The 20219-nt window shown below is 44.5% G+C and overlaps 1 protein-coding gene across 3 annotated transcripts in view; it reads right to left on the minus strand.

Annotated features, from left to right (window-relative positions):
• The window catches only part of LOC112243417 (von Willebrand factor A domain-containing protein 5A), a 35243-nt gene that overhangs the window by 1169 nt on the left and 13855 nt on the right, over positions 1-20219 (minus strand). For all 3 annotated transcript variants that reach the window (XM_042297592.1, XM_042297590.1, XM_042297591.1), the window contains exons 9-16: positions 17788-17932; positions 8407-8486; positions 3775-3889; positions 3482-3640; positions 3209-3312; positions 2028-2278; positions 1545-1667; positions 226-383 (exon numbers count right to left, since the gene is read on the minus strand). In XM_042297592.1, coding sequence (XP_042153526.1) covers positions 226-383; positions 1545-1667; positions 2028-2278; positions 3209-3312; positions 3482-3640; positions 3775-3889; positions 8407-8486; positions 17788-17932 — 1135 coding nt within the window. The remainder of the gene's footprint in view (positions 1-225; positions 384-1544; positions 1668-2027; positions 2279-3208; positions 3313-3481; positions 3641-3774; positions 3890-8406; positions 8487-17787; positions 17933-20219) is intronic.

Consider the following 20219-nt stretch of genomic DNA (forward strand, 5'->3'; position numbering starts at 1 on the left):
AGTAAGGGAAAGAGAAAGAGAGAGATGATGAGAAAGAGAGGAAACAGGCAGAAGATAAGGATACTGAGACATGGGAATCATGGTGAGATTCAGTTCAATGGTCATCATGCCGTTGTCCAGAGCTGATGGTCATTCTACAGAATATATGTGCAGATAGTCTGTGTGAGTGCAGAGTCTTGCAGCACGCTCATATTGCGGAGTCTCAGTTTATTTCTGTGGACCTACCTGTGCAGGCTTTGGCTTGGCCACTTCCTCCTCAGTCTTCCCCAGTACCTCAGCCAACGCTGCCTCCAGGACCCAGGAACCAGAGGCCTTCTGGAGTGAGATCAGCTGGAGGAGAGGGTCCTTCACAGGATTAGAGGCTGTGGCTGGACAGTCTAAGTCTGATGGGACAGGACAACAAATAGTCAGAACGGTTACAACTGACCAAAACGGTTTTTACCTAATACCTAAATATTATAGCACCAGTGGCTAACTGGGTCACCCAAACCCAAACCCTAAAAACAGTGGTAAAGTCCTTGTACTGGGCTTGAGTAATACAATCACAATAAATAGATACGCTTTGGGGAGTATCAAACTGTGTTACCTGTTATTCACATGGGAATTGTACATGAAATGAGGTTAACACAGATATTAACCCTTTGCAAGAGTCTTGGTCACAGTCTAATAATTCAGGTCTCCAAACCAGAAAACTAATGTAAATGGGTAATGTTTGTTTTGTACATTCCTATCAACAAAAAAGTCTATCAATAGCAGATCACAATTCAATATTACAATTCAATACCCAAAATAATTCAACATTTACAATGTTCTTTCCAACATTTCTGTAAAAGCCATGATGTGAAAAGGAAAAAAATATATAAAATGTGTATTGTCAATTCTGGATATTGTCAAATGTAATTATCATTTGAATTGGACCTGAAATGAATAAAGACAGGTAGTTTCATCAAAACATGCAGCCTTTAAACATGAACTGTCACGTTCTGACCTTTATTTCCTTTGTTTTGTATTTATTTAGTTGGTCAGGGCGTGAGTTGGGTGGGCAGTCTATGTTTGATTTTCTATGATTTGGGATTTCTATGTTTCGGCCTAGTATGGTTCTCAATCAGAGGCTGGTGTCATTAGTTGTCTCTGATTGAGAATCATACTTAGGTAGCCTGGGTTGCACTGTTTGTTTGTGGGTGATTGTCTATGTTAGTTGCTTGTGTCAGCACAGTCCTTATGATAGCTTCACGGTCTTTATTTGTTTATTGTTTTTGTATTCAGTGTTCAGTTCTTTCTTTAATTAAACATTCAACATGAACACAAACCACGCCGCATTTTGGTCCTCTGATCCTTCTCACCTCTCCTCTTCAGATGAAGAGGAGGAAGATAGTGACATGAACCCATCAGATCACAATCGAAATACAAATGAACAGGGATCGTATTAACAGGGTTTAGTAAAAATATTATTAACTCATAATAGTGATAGGAAGCATATTGAAATAGAGGCATGAGCATGAGTCACGCAATTGGTTTCTTAACCAAATAGACTCAGTGCTTACCTTCACTTTGAAGCTTACTCATTTTGCGAAAATTTGACCTTAATCCTCTGGGACCCATCACAGCTTGGACATCGCAACACATCTTTGTGAGCATAGACCTGTTCATAGCCGCACCACGCAATGCTGAGAAAACACACAGGTCACTGGGTTACACACAAAGGAAAACACACAGAACACATCTATAACTAAACACTGAGGCTTACATGTGCAGAGGGCACCGTTTGTGACACTGCAGCTCGGGTTACCACTTATTTGGGGCAGCAGGAAGCGTAGTGGTTAGAGCGTAAATGAAAGGTTGATAGATCGAATCCCCGAGCTGGCAAGGTAAAAATCTGTCGTTCTGCCGCTGAACAAGGCACTGTTCCTAGGCCTTCATTGTAAATAATAATTTGTTCACTGACTTGCCTATTTAAATAAAAGGTAAACATTTTTATACATATTTTGTGCTGTTTACATAATATCTGCATAAAATCATTTCCTTACACCGACGCTGTTGTTTCGCATACCCACACACACTTGGCGTGGGGACTTGTCTGCGTAGCATTGGTCCTTGCACAGCCTCTCCATCTACTTTGTGGACAGCAATGAAGGCAGTAAAGACACTGCTCACTCCTGATTGGACGCTGAGCTCTACCACCTTCTCTTGCACTCCCTTCTTCTTCCCATCCCCCTGTCTCTCTTCCATCTCCAGGGAGCGGATCAGGGTTCGTGCCCCCAGCCTGTGGACGGTCAGTCTGTAGAGGAGGGATAGAGAGATTAAGATGGTGGAGTGGGGGAGAGAAGGGATAGAGAGATTAAGATGGTGGAGTGGGGGAGAGAAGGGATAGAGAGATTAAGATGGTGGAGTGTGGGAGAGGAGGGATAGAGAGAGTAAGATGGTGGAGTGGGGGAGAGAAGGGATAGAGAGATTAAGATGGTGGAGTGGGGGAGAGGAGGGATAGAGAGATTAAGATGGTGGAGTGGGGAGAGAAGGGATAGAGAGATTAAGATGGTGGAGTGGGGAGAGAAGGGATAGAGAGATTAAGATGGTGGAGTGGGGGAGAGAAGGGATAGAGAGAGTTAAGATGGTGGAGTGGGGGAGAGAAGGGATAGAGAGATTAAGATGGTGGAGTAAGATGGTGGAGATTAAGATGGTGGAGTGGGGAGAGAGGGATAGAGAGATTAAGATGGTGGAGTGGGGGAGAGAGGGATAGAGAGATTAAGATGGTGGAGTGGGGGAGAGGAGGGATAGAGAGATTAAGATGGTGGAGTGGGGGAGAGGAGGGATAGAGAGATTAAGATGGTGGAGTGGGGAGAGAGGGATAGAGAGATTAAGATGGTGGAGTGGGGATGAGGGATAGAGAGATTAAGATGGTGGAGTGGGGGAGAGGAGGGATAGAGAGATTAAGATGTTGGAGTGGGGGAGAGGAGGGATAGAGAGATTAAGATGGTGGAGTGGGGGAGAGGAGGGATAGAGAGATTAAGAGAGGAGGATTGATGATGGGATGGGGGTACCTACTAAATGTGTCAAATCATACAACATAGATGAAATGCATTAGTAGTGCTGGCACTGTTTCTGTTAATGGAGCGTCAGGGCAGTCTTGCCTGTAAGTGGTTGCACATTCCCTTAATGTATCTTACCAAGGCCTGCACACCATAAACAGTAAAAACAGTGCTGTTTTTACCCAGTGTCTTCTGCAGGCTTGAGACTGAAGCTCAGCTGGTTCTCAACAGGCTGCTCAGCCAGGCTGTACTTCACTGTCACTGAGCCCTCTGTGTCCCCTGAGCTCTGAGATAAGGAGATAGGGAAAGAGAAAGACAGAGAGACAGAACGATATAGAGAGAAAACAATGAAATATGGGGTTGAGTGAAACAAATAGTTATGACCTTTCCAGTGCCCTTTGAACATTGACATAAACAATATTAACACTCATAACAGCAGAAGGCAGAGCCCTAACCTTCCCAGTGAGCTGGGCATATAGCAGTGCCCTTTGACCCTGGAAGAGCACTCTGATTGGTGGAGACAGCGAGGTGACAGACACCCCCTTTGGGACATTCCACTTGACTGAGATGTTCACCACAGCCGGCTGCAGGGCAAACCGCAGGGACTGCATCACCTGAGGGAGGGAGGGAAGAGGGAGAGAGAAGTAGCAGTAGAGAGAAGAAGGCAGGTGATGAAAACACATTTCTAACCAATACAGCCCTCTTTACATATGCACACACACACTTTCCCACCCTCTTACTCTCTTACTTTGGGCTGCATCCTGTCCTGTCCTGTGATAAACTGTGAGTGCCCTCCACCCTGCTTGGCCACCCCAGAGATGAGAGCAGAGCTGGCCCCCTCTCCAATCCCAAAGGAGAAGCACCTGGCAGAGACACACCCAGGGAAACAGTATTATTGTTGTTGTCAAATACCAAAATAAGGCTATCAAACAAATCACTGGTATTTTCTTGTGCTTGTGGGCTGACTGGATTAAAACATAACTGTTCAGTAAGAATCATCAATACAGAAGCTTTTGTTTTCTCACAGGGGTGAAAAACCCCTAACCTATATAATCTCCCACACTGCTGACCACAACCAGGTTGGATAGGTTTACATTAGATTAAGTTTAACAATGAATCTTTTGAGTCAAAAAGACCAGTGGTTAGAACCTTGTAGACAAAGACAGGTGCAATGGCCTCTGTAACAAACTCTATTGAAACTAGTTCGGGACAGTTCCCAATGTTTGAAAATATTTTCGGTATTAATGCAAAAATAATTATTTCCACCACAAATACCAGTAGCGACCCTGTGTTTATAAATGTGGATATCATCTTTACCACTGCAGCATGTTTTGTGGCACAGTGGATGCCACGCAGGGCTACGGGCCAGAAAGGTGAGCTGCGCTCCCTCTCCCTGCCCGTCTGATTACACTACGATCAGAGCCGGTTGCAGACAATCAGCAAAAGGAAATCTGATTTTCGCGTGCAGCTTGGAAGGGACATTGCTCACTACCCTCCCCTGCGCCCAATAAAAACACCACTACCCTCCCCTGCGCCCAATAAAAACACCACTACCCTCCCCTGTGCCCAATAAAAACACCACTACCCTCCCCTACGCCCAATAAAAAGACCACTACCCTCCCCTGCACCCAATAAAAAGACCACTACCCTCCCCTGCACCCAATAAAAACACCACTATCCTCCCCTGCCCCAATAAAAACACCACTATCCCTCCCTGCACCCAATAAAAACACCACTACCCTTCCTCCCAATGCCTCCACCCCAATAAAAACACCACTCCTCCCCTGCACCCAATAAAAACACCACTATCCTCCCTGCAATAAAAACACCACAGCCCTCCCCTGCGCCCAATAAAAACACCACTATCCACCACAACCCTCCTGCCCCATAAGAACACCCAACCCTCCCCTAAATAAAAACACCACTATCCTCCCTGCACCCAATAAAAACACCACTATCCTCCCCTCCCCTGCACCAAATAAAAACACCAATCCCCTAAAAAAAACACCACTATCCTCCCTGCACCCAATAAAAACACCACTATCCTCCCTGCACCCAATAAAAACACCACTACCTCCCCTGCACCCAATAAAAACACCACTTCCGTCCTCCCCACTGCACCCAATAAAAAAAACACCACTACCCTCCCCTACGCCCAAGAAAAAGACCACTACCCCGGCCAATAATCCCTCCCCTGACACCACAACCCTCCCCTACGCCCAATAAAAACACCAAAAAAATAAAAACACCACAACCCTACCCCAATAAAAACACCCAACCCTGCGCCCAATAAAAACACCACTACCCTCCCGTGCGCCCAATAAAAACCCACAACTCCCCCTGCCCACCCAATAAAAAACACCACAATAAAAACCTATCCCCTGCACCCAATAAAAACACCACAACCCTCCCCCCTGCAATAAAAACCCACTATAAAAAAAACACCACTACCCTCCCCTATGCCCAATAAAAACACCACTACCCTCCCGTGCACCCAATAAAAACACCACTACCCTCCCCCAATAAAACACCACTACCTCCCTGCACCCAATAAAACCACTACCTCCCTGCCCCAATAAAAACACCACTACCTCCCCTGCAAAAACCCAAATAAAAACACCACAACCCTTCCGTGTGCCCAATAAAAACACCACTACCTCCAATGCGCCCAATAAAAACACCACAACCCTGCCCTGCGGCCAATAAAAACACCACAACCCTCCCCACAACCCTCCCTATGCCCAATAAAAACACCACTACCCTGCCGTGCAATAAAAACACCCCTCCCCTGCGCCCAATAAAAACCCTACCTCCAATGCGCCCAATAAAAACACCACAACCCTCCTGCGGCCACCACAACCCTCCCCTAAAAAAAACACCACTATCCTCCCCTGTACCCAATAAAAACACCACAACCCTCCCCTACGCCCAATAAAAACACCACAACCCTCCCTGCACCAAATAAAACACCACAACCTCCCCTACGCCCAATAAAAACACCACAACCCTCCCCTACGCCCAATAAAAACACCACTACCCTCCCGTGCGCCCAATAAAAACACCACAACTCCCCCTCCCCAATAAAACACCACTACCCTCCCGTGCCCAATAAAAACACCACAACCCTCCCTCCACCACAACCCTCCCCTGCGCCCAATAAAAACACCACTATCCTCACCTGCACCCAATAAAAACACCACAACCCTCCCCTGCGCCCAATAAAAACACCACTATCCTCCCCTGCCCAATAAAAACACCACTATCCTCACCTGCACAATAAAACACCACTACCCTCCCCTCCCAATAAAAACACCACTACCCTCCCGTGCACCCAATAAAAACACCACTACCCTCCCTCCCCCAATAAAAACACCACTACCCTCCCCTGCCCCAATAAAGACATCACAACCCTTCCGTGTGCCCAATAAAAACACCACTACCTCCAATGCGCCCAATAAAAACACCACAACCCTGCCCTGCCCAATAAAAACACCACAACCCTCCCCTGCGCCCAATAAAAACACCACTACCCTCCCCTGCGCCCAATAAAAACACCACTACCTCCAATGCCCTCCCACAACCCTCCTGCGCCCAATAAAAAAAACACCACTATCCTCCCCCCCAATAAAACACCACAACCCTCCCCTACGCCCAATAAAAACACCACAACCCTCCCCCTGCCCAATAAAAACACCACAACCCTCCCCTATAAAAACACCACTCCCCACAACTCTCCCCTACCCCAATAAAAACACCACTACCCTCCCGTGCGCCCAATAAAAACACCACAACCCTCCCCTGCGCCCAATAAAAACACCACAACCCTCCCCTGCGCCCAATAAAAACACCACTATCCTCCCCTGCGCCCAATAAAAACACCACTATCCTCACCTGCGGCCAATAAAAACACCACTATCCTCACCTGCACCCAATAAAAACACCACTACCCTCCCCTATGCCCAATAAAAACACCACTACCCTCCCCTATGCCCAATAAAAACACCACTACCCTCCCGTGCACCCAATAAAAACACCACTACCTCCCCTGCACCCAATAAAAACACCACTACCTCCCGTCACCCAATAAAAACACCACTACCTCCCCTGCACCCAATAAAAACACCACAACCCTCCCTGCACCCAATCACAAAATAAAAACACCACTACCTCCAATCCCCAATAAAAACACCACAACCCTGCCCTGCGGCCAATAAAAACACCACAACCCTCCTGCACCCAATAAAAACACCACAACCCTCCCCTACGCCCAATAAAAACACCACTACCCTCCCGTGCGCCCAATAAAAAACCACAGCCCTCCCCTGCGCCCACACCACTACCTCCAATGCGCCCAATAAAAACACCACAACCCTAAAAACACCACAACCCTCCCCTACGCCCAATAAAAACACCACTATCCTCCCTGTACCCAATAAAAACACCACAACCCTCCCCTACGCCCAATAAAAACACCACCAAATAAAAACCCACAACCCTCCCCTACACCCAATAAAAACACCACAACCCTCCCCTAACCCTCCCGTGCGCCCAATAAAAACACCACAACTCTCCCCTAAAAACACCACTACCCTCCCGTGCCCAATAAAAACACCACAACCCTCCCCTGCGCCCAATAAAAACACCACTATCCTCCCTGCACCCAATAAAAACACCACAACCCTCCCCTGCGCCCAATAAAAACACCACTATCCTCCCCTGCGGCCAATAAAAACACCAAAAATAAAAACACCACTACCCTCCCCTATGCCCAATAAAAACACCACTACCCTCCCGTGCACCCAATAAAAACACCACTACCCTCCTGCGGCCAATAAAAACACCACTACCTCCCCTGCACCCAATAAAAACACCACTACCTCCCTGCACCCAATAAAAACACCAAAAAAAACACCACAACCCTCCCTGCACCCAAAAAAAACACTACCCTCCCCTACGCCCAATAAAAACACCACTACCCTCCCCTACAAAAACACCACTACCCTCCCCTGCCCAATAAAAACACCACAACCCTCCCGTGTGCCAAATAAAAACACCACTACCTCCAATGTGGCCAATAAAAACACCAACCCTCCCCTGCGGCCAATAAAAACACCACAACCCTCACCTACACCCAATAAAAACACCACTATCCTCCCCTGCACCCAAAAAAACACCACTACACTCCCCTACGCCCCAAAAAACACCACAACCCTCCCCTACCCCCAATAAAAACACCACAACCCTCCCTATTGTGGACAACTCCCCCATAACAGTAGTTTTTGAACTGTCCCTTACCTTTCAGGTGGGAGGTAACAGAGTTATTTAAAGCAGGGCTCCCATAGCTAGGTAATGATTGGTGAAACAGTGATTGTGGGCCCACCTGTGAGAGCCGGCATTTGCCTTCACCAGATCCAGCACTTCCTTGGTGTTCCCCACCTCACCGTCAGTGAACAAGAAGAGCTGAGGACGACATAGAGGGTATGTTCATCATGTGTTAATGTTAAACAAGGTATGCACAACCCCTGGGGCAGCAGGTAGCCTAGTGGTCAGAGCATTGAGCCAGTAACCAAAAGGTTGCTGGATCAAATCCCTGACATGACAAGGTAAAAATCTGTCGTTCTGCCCTTGAACAAGGCAGTTAACCCACAGTTCCCTGGTACGCTGTCATTGTAAATAAGATGTTGTTCTTAACTGACTTGCCTAGTTAAATAGAAGGTTAACAATACTTCTTTAAACATGCAGCCCTGAAGTATACAGAGAATGTTTCCTCAGTAACCAAAAACACAGGTCTATTTTATGTCCCAGTAAGAAAGGCATGGTAATATAAATACCACACACTCAAAAGATACTGTTTGGTTGGATGTAACTAAACATGCCATTGTAGTGGAGTGCATGAGTAGTGGACATGAGTCAGTCATGGTCATGTGATGAGGTTTGCCCCGCCTATGAACTTAAAAAAAAAACCTGTGTGTGTGCTCACTCTTGGTCTAAGACCTTGGTTGCCCCCGTGGGAAACACATGTTACATTGGTGCCCAACGTGGGGCAAGTATGTGTAGCTGCTTCCCAATGACAACCAGGGTATGGGCGAGTGGGTGTTTCGAGAGAGGATGTATGGAAACCGAATCAGCTAATTGGGCAGATTTGCTTCCACTTGAGATAGTTTTGCGTGGCTGATTGGGATACGAGTCGATAGTAAGCCTGCAATTAGTGCTCCTGTGTTGTGCCTGCTGACTTGGAAGTGATTCCTGATGTGTATCACGATCGTGTGGCCGGCAGTAGCTACGTGGCCATTTTGTTTTGCTTACATCATTTTCTTAAAGTAAGAAAAGCAACATAAACAATAAATAACTAATATTAATAACCATTTACACTTCCGGTCAAAAGTTTTAGAACACTTACTCATTCAAGGGTTTTTCTTTGTTTTTACTATTTTCTACGTGGTAGAATAATAGTGAATACATCAAAACTATGAAAAAACAAATGGAATCCTGTAGTGTTTTATATTTTAGATTCTTCAAAGTAGCCACCCTTTGCCTAATTGACAGCTTTGCACACTCTTGGCATTCTCTCAACCAGCTTCACCTGGAATGCTTTTCCAACAGTCTTGAAGGGGTTCCCACATATGCTGATGGAACGGTCGTCGGTGGAAGAAGGTGAGGACCAAAGCACAGCGTGGTACTTGTTCATGTTATTTATTTAAAACTGAACAACCTCTAACAAAAAGCACAACCGAAACAGCTCCGTCAGGTGCAACACACACTAAACAGAAAGTATAATCACCCACAACTCAAGGGTGAAAACAGGCTGCCTAAGTATGGTTCTCAATCAGGGACAATGATTGACAGCTGCCTCTGATTGAGACCAATACCAGGCCAAACACAGAAATACCAAATCATAGAAAAAATAACATAGACTGCCCACCCAACTCACGCCCTGACCAGACTAAAACAAAGACATCACAAAGGAACTAAGGTCAGAATGTGACAGCTGAGCACTTGTTGGCTGCTTTTCCTTCCCTCTGCAGGCCGACTCATCCCAAACCATCTCAATTGGGTTGAGGTTGGGTGATTGTGGAGTGCAGGTCATCTGATGCAGTACCCCATCACTCTCCTTCTTGGTCAAATAGCCCTTACAGAGCTTAGAGGTGTGTTGGGTCATTGTCCTGGTTAAGTGTGCCTTGAACTCTAAATAAAATCACTGACAGTGTCACCAGCAAATCACCCCCACACCATCACACCTCCTGCATGCTTCACGGTGGGAACTACACATGCAGAGATCATCTGTTCAACTACATCTTTGTGCATCTCACAAAGACACGGCAGTTGGAACCCAAAATCTCAAATTTGGACAGGTTTTGCTCGCATGAGGTGGAGTATCTAATGATAAGCTGTAGACCACACTATCAACCTAGAGGGTTATCTGTATTTTTCATAGCTGTCTACATACCACCACAGACCGATGCTGGCACTAAGACTGCCCTCAATGAGCTGTATTTAGCCATAAGCAAACAAGAAAACACTAATCCAGAGGCGGCACTCCTAGTGGCCGAGGACTTTATTGCAGGGAAACTTAAATCCGTTTTACCAAATTTCTATCAGCATGTTAAATGTGCAACCAACCACCTTTCCTCCACACACAGAAGCGTAACAAAGCTCTCCCTCGCCCCCCATTTGGCAAATCTGACCAAAATTCTATCCTCCTGATTCTTGCTTAAAAGCTAAAATTTAAGCAGGAAGCACCAGTGACTCTGTCAATAACAAAGCGGTCAGATGAAGCAGATGCTAAACTACAAGACTGTTTTGCTAGCACAGACTGGAACATGTTCCGGGATTCTTCCGATGGCATCGAGGAGTATACCACATCAGTCAATGGCTTCATCAATAAGTGCATCAATGATGCCCCCCCCAACAGTGACCATACGTCTTCACTGACATTTTCAACCTCTCCCTGTCCAGGCCACCATAGTCCCTGTGCCCAAGAACACTAAGGTAACCTGCCTAAATGACTACCGACCCATAGCACTCACCTCTGTAGCCATGAAGTGCTTTGAAAGCTGGTCATGGCTCACATCAACACCATTATCCCAGAAACCATAGACCCACTCCAATTTGGAAACCGCCCTATCAGATCCACAGATGATGCAATCTCTATTGCACTCCACACTTCCCCACCTAGGCAAAAGGAACACCTATGTGAGAATGCTATTAATTGACCACAAATCAGCGTTCAACACTCAAAGCTCATCAATAAGCTAAAGATCCTGGGACTAAACACCTCCCTCTGCACTGGATCCTGGACTACCTGACATGCCTCCCACAGGTAGGAAAAGTAGGTAACAACACATCCGCCACGCTGATCCTCAACACAGGGGTCCCTCAGGGGTGCGTACTCAGTCCCCTCATGTACTCCCTGTAAACTCATGACTGCACGGCCAGGTACGACTCCAACACATCAGTGATCACTGACAATGACGAGACAGCCTATAGGAAGGAGATCAGAGACCTGGCCGTGTGGTGCCAGGACCACAACGTCTCCCTCAATGTGATGAAGTCAAAGAAGATGATTGTGGACTACAGGAAAAGGAGGACCCGAACACGCCCTCATTCTCATCGATGGGGCTGCAGTGGAGCAGGTTGAGAGCTTCAAGTTCCTTGGTGTCCACATCAACAAACTAACATGGTCCAAGCACACCAAGACAATTGTGAAGAGGGCATGACAAAGCCTATTCCCAGGAGACTGAAAAGATTTGGCATGGGTTCTCAGATCTTCAAAATGTTCTACAGCTGCACCATCGAGAGCAGCGATTTTTAGTTACTGGTTGCATCACTGCCTGCGACCGCAATGCACTACAGACGGTAGTGCGTATGGCCCTGTACATCACTGGGGCCAAGCTTCCTGCCATCCAGGATCTCTATACCAGGCGGTGTCAGAGGAAGACACTAAAAATTGTTAAAGACTCCAGCCACCCTAGTCATAGACTGTTCTCTCTGCTACTGCATGACAAGCGGTACCGGGCGCCAAGTCTAGGTCCAAGAGGCTTCTAAACAGCTTCTACCTCCAAGCCTTCTACCTCCAAGATTATTTGCATTGCCCACCCCCTCTTATACACCACTCCTACTCTCTGTTATTATCTATGCCTAGTCTCTTTAATAACTCTAGCTACATGTATGTACATGTTACCTCTTATCTCGACTAACCGGTGCCCCCGCACATTGACTCTGTATCGGGACCCCCTGTATATAGTCTTGCTATTGTTATTTTACTGCTGCTCTTTAATTACTTGTTCCTTTTATTTCTTATTCATATTTTTTTAACTGCATTGTGTAACGGCGTTCGTCTGTTGAAGGAGAGTCGGACCAAAATGCAGCGTGGTGGTTACTCATGTTCTTTAATGAAAAAAATAGCGATACATGAAATAACTAAATAAATACAAAAACAACAAACGAAACGTGAAAACCTAATTACAGCCTATCTGGTGAACACTACACAGAGACAGGAACAATCACCCACAAAATACACAGTAAAACCCAGGCTACCTAAATATGGTTCCCAATCAGAGACAACGAGAATCACCTGACTCTGATTGAGAACCGCCTCAGGCAGCCAAGCCTATGCTAGACACACCCCTAATCAGCCACAATCCCAATGCCTACAAAAACCCCAATACGACAACACAATAAACCCATGTCACACCCTGGCCTGAACAAATAATTAAAGAAAACACAAAATACTAAGACCAAGGTGTGACACATTGTTGGTTAGGGGCTTGTAAGTAAGTATTTCACCTGATGTATTCGGCGCATGTGACTAATACAATTGTTTGATTTCCACCGGTCTAATGTCCATTGCTCGTGTTTCTTGGCCCAAGAAACTGTTTCTTATTGGTGTCCTTTAGTTGTGGTTTCCTTGGAGCAATTTGACCATGAAGGCCTGATTCGGAACAGTGGATGTTAAGATGTGTCTGTTACTTGAACTCCGTGAAGCATTTATTTGGGATTGAATTTCTGAGGTTGGTAACTCCAAAGAACTTATCCTCTGCAGCAGAGGTAACTCTGGGTCTTCCTTTCCTGTGTCGGTCCTCATGAGAGCCAGTTTCATTATAGCACTTGATGGTTTTTGCGACTGCACTTGAAGAAACTTTCTGGATTGACTGACCTTCATGTCTTAAAGTAATGATTGACTGTCGTTTGTCTTTGTTTATTTGAGCTGTTATTGCCATAATATGAACTTGGTCTTTTACCAAATAGGGCTTTCTTCTGTATACCACCCCTACCATGTCACAACAACTGATTGTCTCAAACACATTAAGGACAGAAATTCCACAAATTAACTTTTAACAAGGCATACCTGATACTTGAAATGCATTCCATGTGACTACCTCATGATGCTGGTTGAGAAAATGCCAAGAGGGTGCAAAGCAGTCATCAAGGCAAAGGGTGGCTACTTTGAAGATTTTACTTTGTTTGTTCCGGCACCTATCTGCCCAGATCCGGTACCTCTCACAGCATGATTTATTAATTATTTCACTGTTCACACTGTAGACATTCTAATAAAAGCAGTCAGCATTAAACAAGTTGTCTCCTTGTTATTCCTCCCGCCCCCCAGAAAGACCATGTAAAAGCGCAGTGATCTTTCTATGTAATCATCCTATCCTGCCACACTGATTCCAGACCTGCTCTCTTTCATTGTACATAGCGGTTATGGGGAGGACCAGTGGGGTAAGTAACTGATCTTGACACAGGTCTTGGTAGTGGTGGTCAGCTAGTGAACAGGTCCCTATGTAAATCACAACACGTAACCTAGTCGTCTCCTAATAAATTTGAACAAATTTGGGAAAACCAAATTTAAAAGAAGAAAAAGGTGAAATTCGATTGCCTTTTCTTAAGTCCAAAAAACAGAGAAACAGGGTGAATTGAACCCAGAACGTGCCAGAGAACTGTCAGAGCCGGAGGAGAGGATTGAGGGGCATCACCACTGGCACCTCCACTGGCCAGCAGGCCTCCTAGAGAGTCAGACTCGGCGGGAGAGGGAGACTGGGAGCTGGAGGGGGGCAGTGCATCAACTGACGAAGTGCTCGGAGCAGGTGCAATTTGCAGTTCAACAACAACTAAACGTATAACCCCAGCTTGTCATGCAGATTTCAAAGTTGGGCTGTACAACATGCAAAAAGGTAAGGAGCATCGGCCTAGAAATGACTGGAGGGATTCAACTAGAAAAAGAGTGTGTGGCATGTACGGTAAATTAACATCCTATGCTTCAGACATAAAAAAACAAGAGCCCTCAGAAAGAAGGTTTTTGAACATGCCTGAACCAAGGCGCATTTGGTGGCAGCAAGCCTTGAAGACAAGCCTAAAGAGGACACCTAGGTTAACACTCAATAAAATAACAAATAGACACTACAGCCAGAGTCTTCAGAACAGCCTTAGAAGGTTAAATATCACAGTCACATACACACTCATGGATTCAAGCAAGAAGTTGACTCTCAGGAGTTAAATGGACTTGACATGGGGAGAGTCATTGTGAGAGGTTTTAAAAACTCAAGGTAGGACATTTTTTTCCCTTTACCTTCACAGCATAGAACAAGTTTGTAATGTGAATATGTGCTTCATATTACCACAGGCAGGAGGCCTATACATTCTCATGTGTGTGTTCTGCAGTATTTTTAGTTACTTAACTAGGCAAGTCAGTTAAGAACAAATTATTATTTACAATGACGGCATACACCGGCCAAACCCGGACGACGCTGGGCCAATTGTGCGCCGCCCTATGGGACTCCCAATCACGGCCGGTTGTGATAAAGCCTGGATTCGAACCAGGGTGTCTGCAGTGCCTTTAGACCGTTGCACCACTTGGGAACCCTACATTGATTTATTTTATTGTGATATTTGTTCTGCTACATTGTCTTGAAAATGATGTAAAATGTGTGTCTGGTAAGCCCCACAGCGGCATTTGTGTGCATATGGGAGGTGTAGTGTTGTCTAAAAATGTTGCTGAACATTGAGGTCTAGAAAATTAGGCTGTCAGAAATTCAGACTTGCGTAAGCCCCGCAGCTATACTCAAGTATAGTATATACCTACCCTCAGTTTTATAACTGGAAATGTTAGTTTTACACAAATAACTGTACATGGAAATAGGACTCACACTCATCCTCTGGCTTCAAAACAGAAGTCCTAACTCATGGTATTGTAGCTCAATGTACAATATTTGTATGTTAAGAAACAAAAGACAAAACACAGCTCAATAAAAACCGTCCATCCTCTAGTAGAGTTTAACACCCGTTCCTTTCCACACGCCCACTACTTTCCTTTAGACACACCCACACTCTGGTCACCCTATTGGGATGCAGCTACCTCACGTGGTAAGGTCTCTTGTGGGGGTGAATGTAGCGGACATTAGGTTATGGTTACGTGATGATGTACCCCCACCTGCGAACTTCAAAACCCTCAGCCCAAGAGGGAATTTCTTCATGGTCGAAGAAATTGGTTGGGAGACCCGGGTTCATATGCCAGGTGTTACATATGGAAAGGTGGGAGGAGTTAAAAGTGTTTCAGGAGGAAACTGTATGAATCACATTAAGGCATTTAAAAGACCGAAGAGTGAGGTGATTGGAAAGTCTCACCACAATATATTTTGGACATATTTTTTTTAAACTCCATTGTGGACCACTCAGAGTTTAGATACTAGGAAACAAACTTAGTCAAACGTGGTACAATGGTTCCTTTGGCGTCATCTATAATACATTACATCAACTACATTATTGGTAACAGTTATTTAAACAATAAGGCCCGAGTTGGTGTGGTTTATGGCAAATATACCACAACTAACGACGCACACGGTGCGTGGACACAGTACTTAGCTGTGGTATATTGGCCATATATCACAAGGGTGCCTTATTGCTATTACAAATACATGTTATCATACCAGTGATATACAGTCTGATACCACTGCTGTCAGCCAATCATTCAGGTTCTCGAACCACCCAGTTTATAATATACATTACGTCATCAACACATGTATGCATAAACCAAACTAAATACAGTCAATAAAAAGGACATGCAGGCATTTATAAAGAAACGTCTCCATTGGAGGAAAAGGTGGCAGGCTTTGGCAGAGGCATTTATACTGAACAAAAATATAACATGTTGGTCCCATGTTTCATGAGCTGAAATAAAAGATCCCTGAAATGTTCCATATGCACAAAAAGCTTATTGGTCTCAAATTGTGGCCAAATTTCTTTACTTCCCCTGTTAGTGAGCATTTCTCTTTTTCCAAGATAATCCATCCACCTGACAGGTGTGGCATACCAAGAAGCTGAATAAACAGCATGATCACTATACAGGTGCTGGGGTCAACAAAAGGCCACATTAAAATGCACTTTTGACAAACACCACAATTCCATAAATGTCCTTGAGGGAGCGCGCAATTGGTGTGCTGACTGCAGGAATGTCCACCAGAGCTGTTGCCAGAGAATTGAATATCTCTACCAAACACCACCTCCTATGTTGTTTTAGAGAATTTGGAAGAACGTCCAACCAACCGGCCTCACAACCGCAGACCACGTGTAACCACGCCAGCCCAGGACCTCCACATCCGCCTTCTTCACCATCAGGATCATCTGAGACCAGCCACCTGGAGAGCTGATGAAACTGAGGGGTATTTCTGTCTGTAATAATGCCCTTTAGTGGGGTGAAACTCAATTTGATTCGCTGGGCCTGGATCCCCAGTGGGTGGGCTTGGCTCCAAAATGGACGGGCCAATGGCTGCACCCCTACCCAGTCATGTGAAACCTAAGAGTAGGGCCTTATCAATGTATTTCAATTGACGGATTTCCTTTTATGAACTGTCAGTGGTGGAAAAGGTACCCAATTGTCATACATGAGTAAAAGTATAGATACATGAGTAACTGTCTATTAAAGTAAAAGTGAATGTCAACCTGTAAAATACTACTTGAGTAAAAGTATTTGGTTTTAAATATACTTTAGTATGAAAAGGACATGTAATTGCTAAAATATACTTAAGTATTAAAAGTAGAAGTAATTTAAAATAACTTATTAAGCAAAGCAACAATTTCTTGTTTTTAAAATGTATGGATAGACAGGGGCACACACACAAATTATTTACAAAAGATCCGTGTGTTGATAAGTGCGTGAATTTCACAATTTTCCTGTCCTGCTAAGGATTCAACATGTAATGAGTACTTTAGTTCGTCAAGGAAAATGTATGGAGTAAAAATTACAATGTGTGTTAGGAATATAGTGAAGTAAAAGTAGTCAAAAATATAAATAGTAAAGTTACCCCAAAAAACGAATTAAGTAGTACTTGAAAGTATTTTTACTTAAGTAGTTTACACCACTGTGAACTGTAAACCTTTGAAATTGTTATATGTAGCATTTATATTTTTGTTCAGTAGAAATGATTTTCACTGTAGCGGGACAGTTGATGAAATAGGATCATCGCTAATGTCAGTGATCATAACCCACAGGAAAGATCATCCCTACTGTCAGTGTATAACCCACAGGAAAGATCATCCCTACTGTCAGTGTATAACCCACAGTGAAGATCATCCAAACTGTCAGTGTATAACCCACAGTAAAGATCATCCCTACTGTCAGTGTATAACCCACAGTGAAGATCATCCCAACTGTCAGTGTATAACCCACAGTAAAGTAATGCATGAGCTTCTCAATGGAACCATTGTTACGGAAAGTGCAGACACATTTATCTATGGGGTGTTTGTTTATGTAAGGTGTGTAAGTTACCTGTCTGGGCTGGTCAGGGAGGCAGGGCTGGCTGTAGATATGTTTTAAAGGCTGGAGGATCTCTGTACCTCCGAGGTCAGCCCTCATTGCCTTCACCTTCTGCAGAGCCTCATCCATGGTCTTCTGGCTGTACTCCACACTCTTACTGATGTCCAGATAAACACACACACAGAAGGTCAAAGGGTCATCACCACAACATATTATAGGACATGGACATTTTAATATTACCCTACCTAGAGCTGTGGCAGTCATGACATTTTGTCAGCCAAGTAATTGTCACCAAATAACTGCTGGTCTCATAGCAATTGACCGCTATTAGTATAAGCATGTGTAGCATCTCCTGGCTTCCAAGCATAGCCTTCCAAGCATAGCCTAAACAAGCCACTGATGCAGACCTTTGGAACATCTACATTTTAAAAAGTATAATAAATCCATTTAATATAGTCACAATATATCCATTACTTATTTTTGACAGGTCTAAAGAAACACGATATGAAGAAAATGTAGTCTATTTCTTGAAACAATATTTCTAATATAAAAAATGTTCAAAATGGTTGGTGGGACTTAAACAATAATCATATAAAATCAAATGTTGTTATGTGATATCGTTAAGGACGATATAACTAAATAGCTGTATCTCTGAAAGTGTACACATTCAAGGGGTCAGGTTTACATCTAAATGTCGTAAAACGTATATGATTAAATATTAAACTCTTTGTGAGAAGATTAAATGTGATTTTAGCCTTCTGAATGAGATAACGTTTTTTCATAGAGACTTTTGCCAAGTCAGTAACCACACCCACGTGAGCACGAACATTATGCCAAAGGAGGGAACACCCCTTTTTCCCCTAAAGAATTACTAGACCAGCGTGATCGACACGAGATGGTTAGAAACTCTGATACATTCAACAGAGAAGAACAAAATCTCAAGAGGCCAGTACATTGCCAGGTTGCTACTGGCGTGTAAAATGGTTCTAACTGTACCCTGAATAATCAAACATTGAGACCAGTATACTGACGGTGTTGAGCAGGACGTTAGGAATGGTTAGACTCTACCAGACCAGAAAATGGTAAGAGTCACTTTGAGTTAAGAAGACAAAGACTACATTGGAACATTCAGTCTGCAGCTGTTTAAGTACTTTAGTCTAGTAAACTCGACCGAGGACCACTACATGTGTACCTTTTGAAGGATTCAGTCTAACAAGGATGAGAAGGGAAGAACATTTCCCTCCCAGCACCATGTGGTACTCTGATGTATCCATTTGAACGGACACGAAGAAGAAGACTGCTACTGCGGACATGGTGACCTCTGGTGGACAACAAGAGACTTACACATCCAGAGACTGATGAACTTCTCTCCACAGGCTGATCGGGCAATTTCAACAGAGAGACTACAAAGACATACAAGCGTAAATATGTACATTGCATTTCTAAATCCGAATGAGTGGTTGTTAGGGTGCAAAATGTCCATATTTACATGAGCGTATTATTCAACTGCATGTACGATAGTTAAATTCCTTTGTCTCCCCTTCTCCCGCTCTTTCTTTCCCCACCCCTTTTCATTGTGTAACAAGCCGTCATATCGGGTTAGTCCACGAGGGACTTTTTATTACATTTAGTTGGTAATCAGTGTATAATCTATCCTGTGTGTGTGTTTATGTAATTCTGTGTGAATATTTAGTTAGTAAATAAATAATTAAGCCAATCTCTGTATTGCTGAGTCATCATGTAGACTAGTATTCCCCCCGAATTTAACAGATTATGGAATGTTCAGAATTACATTGATATGAGGAAATGCTCTGATATCGAGATTCTGATTTTCTTGAGTTAATTTGGGAAATGGTAACTTTTTAAACAAACTTTTCCTGTGGTGCCCCAGGTTACTAATGAGGTAATTGTTACTTTATTAATTTAAAATCAAGTAATAATTACAGTTAATTATTCGATAAATAGCATGTCATCATATTACTGATAGCAACATCACGACACTTTGTCATATGAGAAATTATAGATAAAACATATTGGTGCTCATTGGACACACATTACACAACAAGTTGGAAATCGCAAATTCAACAATGAGGGCTGAGGCGCAACTACAGCCTCAGGTTTGACCCCAGGCTGTGACACAGCCGGCCGTGACACAGCCGGCCGTGACACAGCCGGCCGTGACACAGCCGGCCGTGACACAGCCGGCCGTGACACAGCCGGCCGTGACACAGCCGGCCGTGACACAGCCGGCCGTGACACAGCCGGCCGTGACACAGCCGGCCGTGACACAGCCGGCCGTGACCGGGAGACCCATGGGACGGGTCGAACAATTGGCCCAGTGTCGTCCGGATTAGGGGAGGGTTTGGCCGGCCGGGATTTCCTTTTCTCATTGTGCTCTAGCGACTCCTTGTGCCGGGCGCCTGCAAGCTGACTGCAGTCGTCAG

Source organism: Oncorhynchus tshawytscha, linkage group LG14 (assembly GCF_018296145.1).
Source record: "Oncorhynchus tshawytscha isolate Ot180627B linkage group LG14, Otsh_v2.0, whole genome shotgun sequence".
Lineage (NCBI taxonomy): Eukaryota > Metazoa > Chordata > Actinopteri > Salmoniformes > Salmonidae > Oncorhynchus > Oncorhynchus tshawytscha.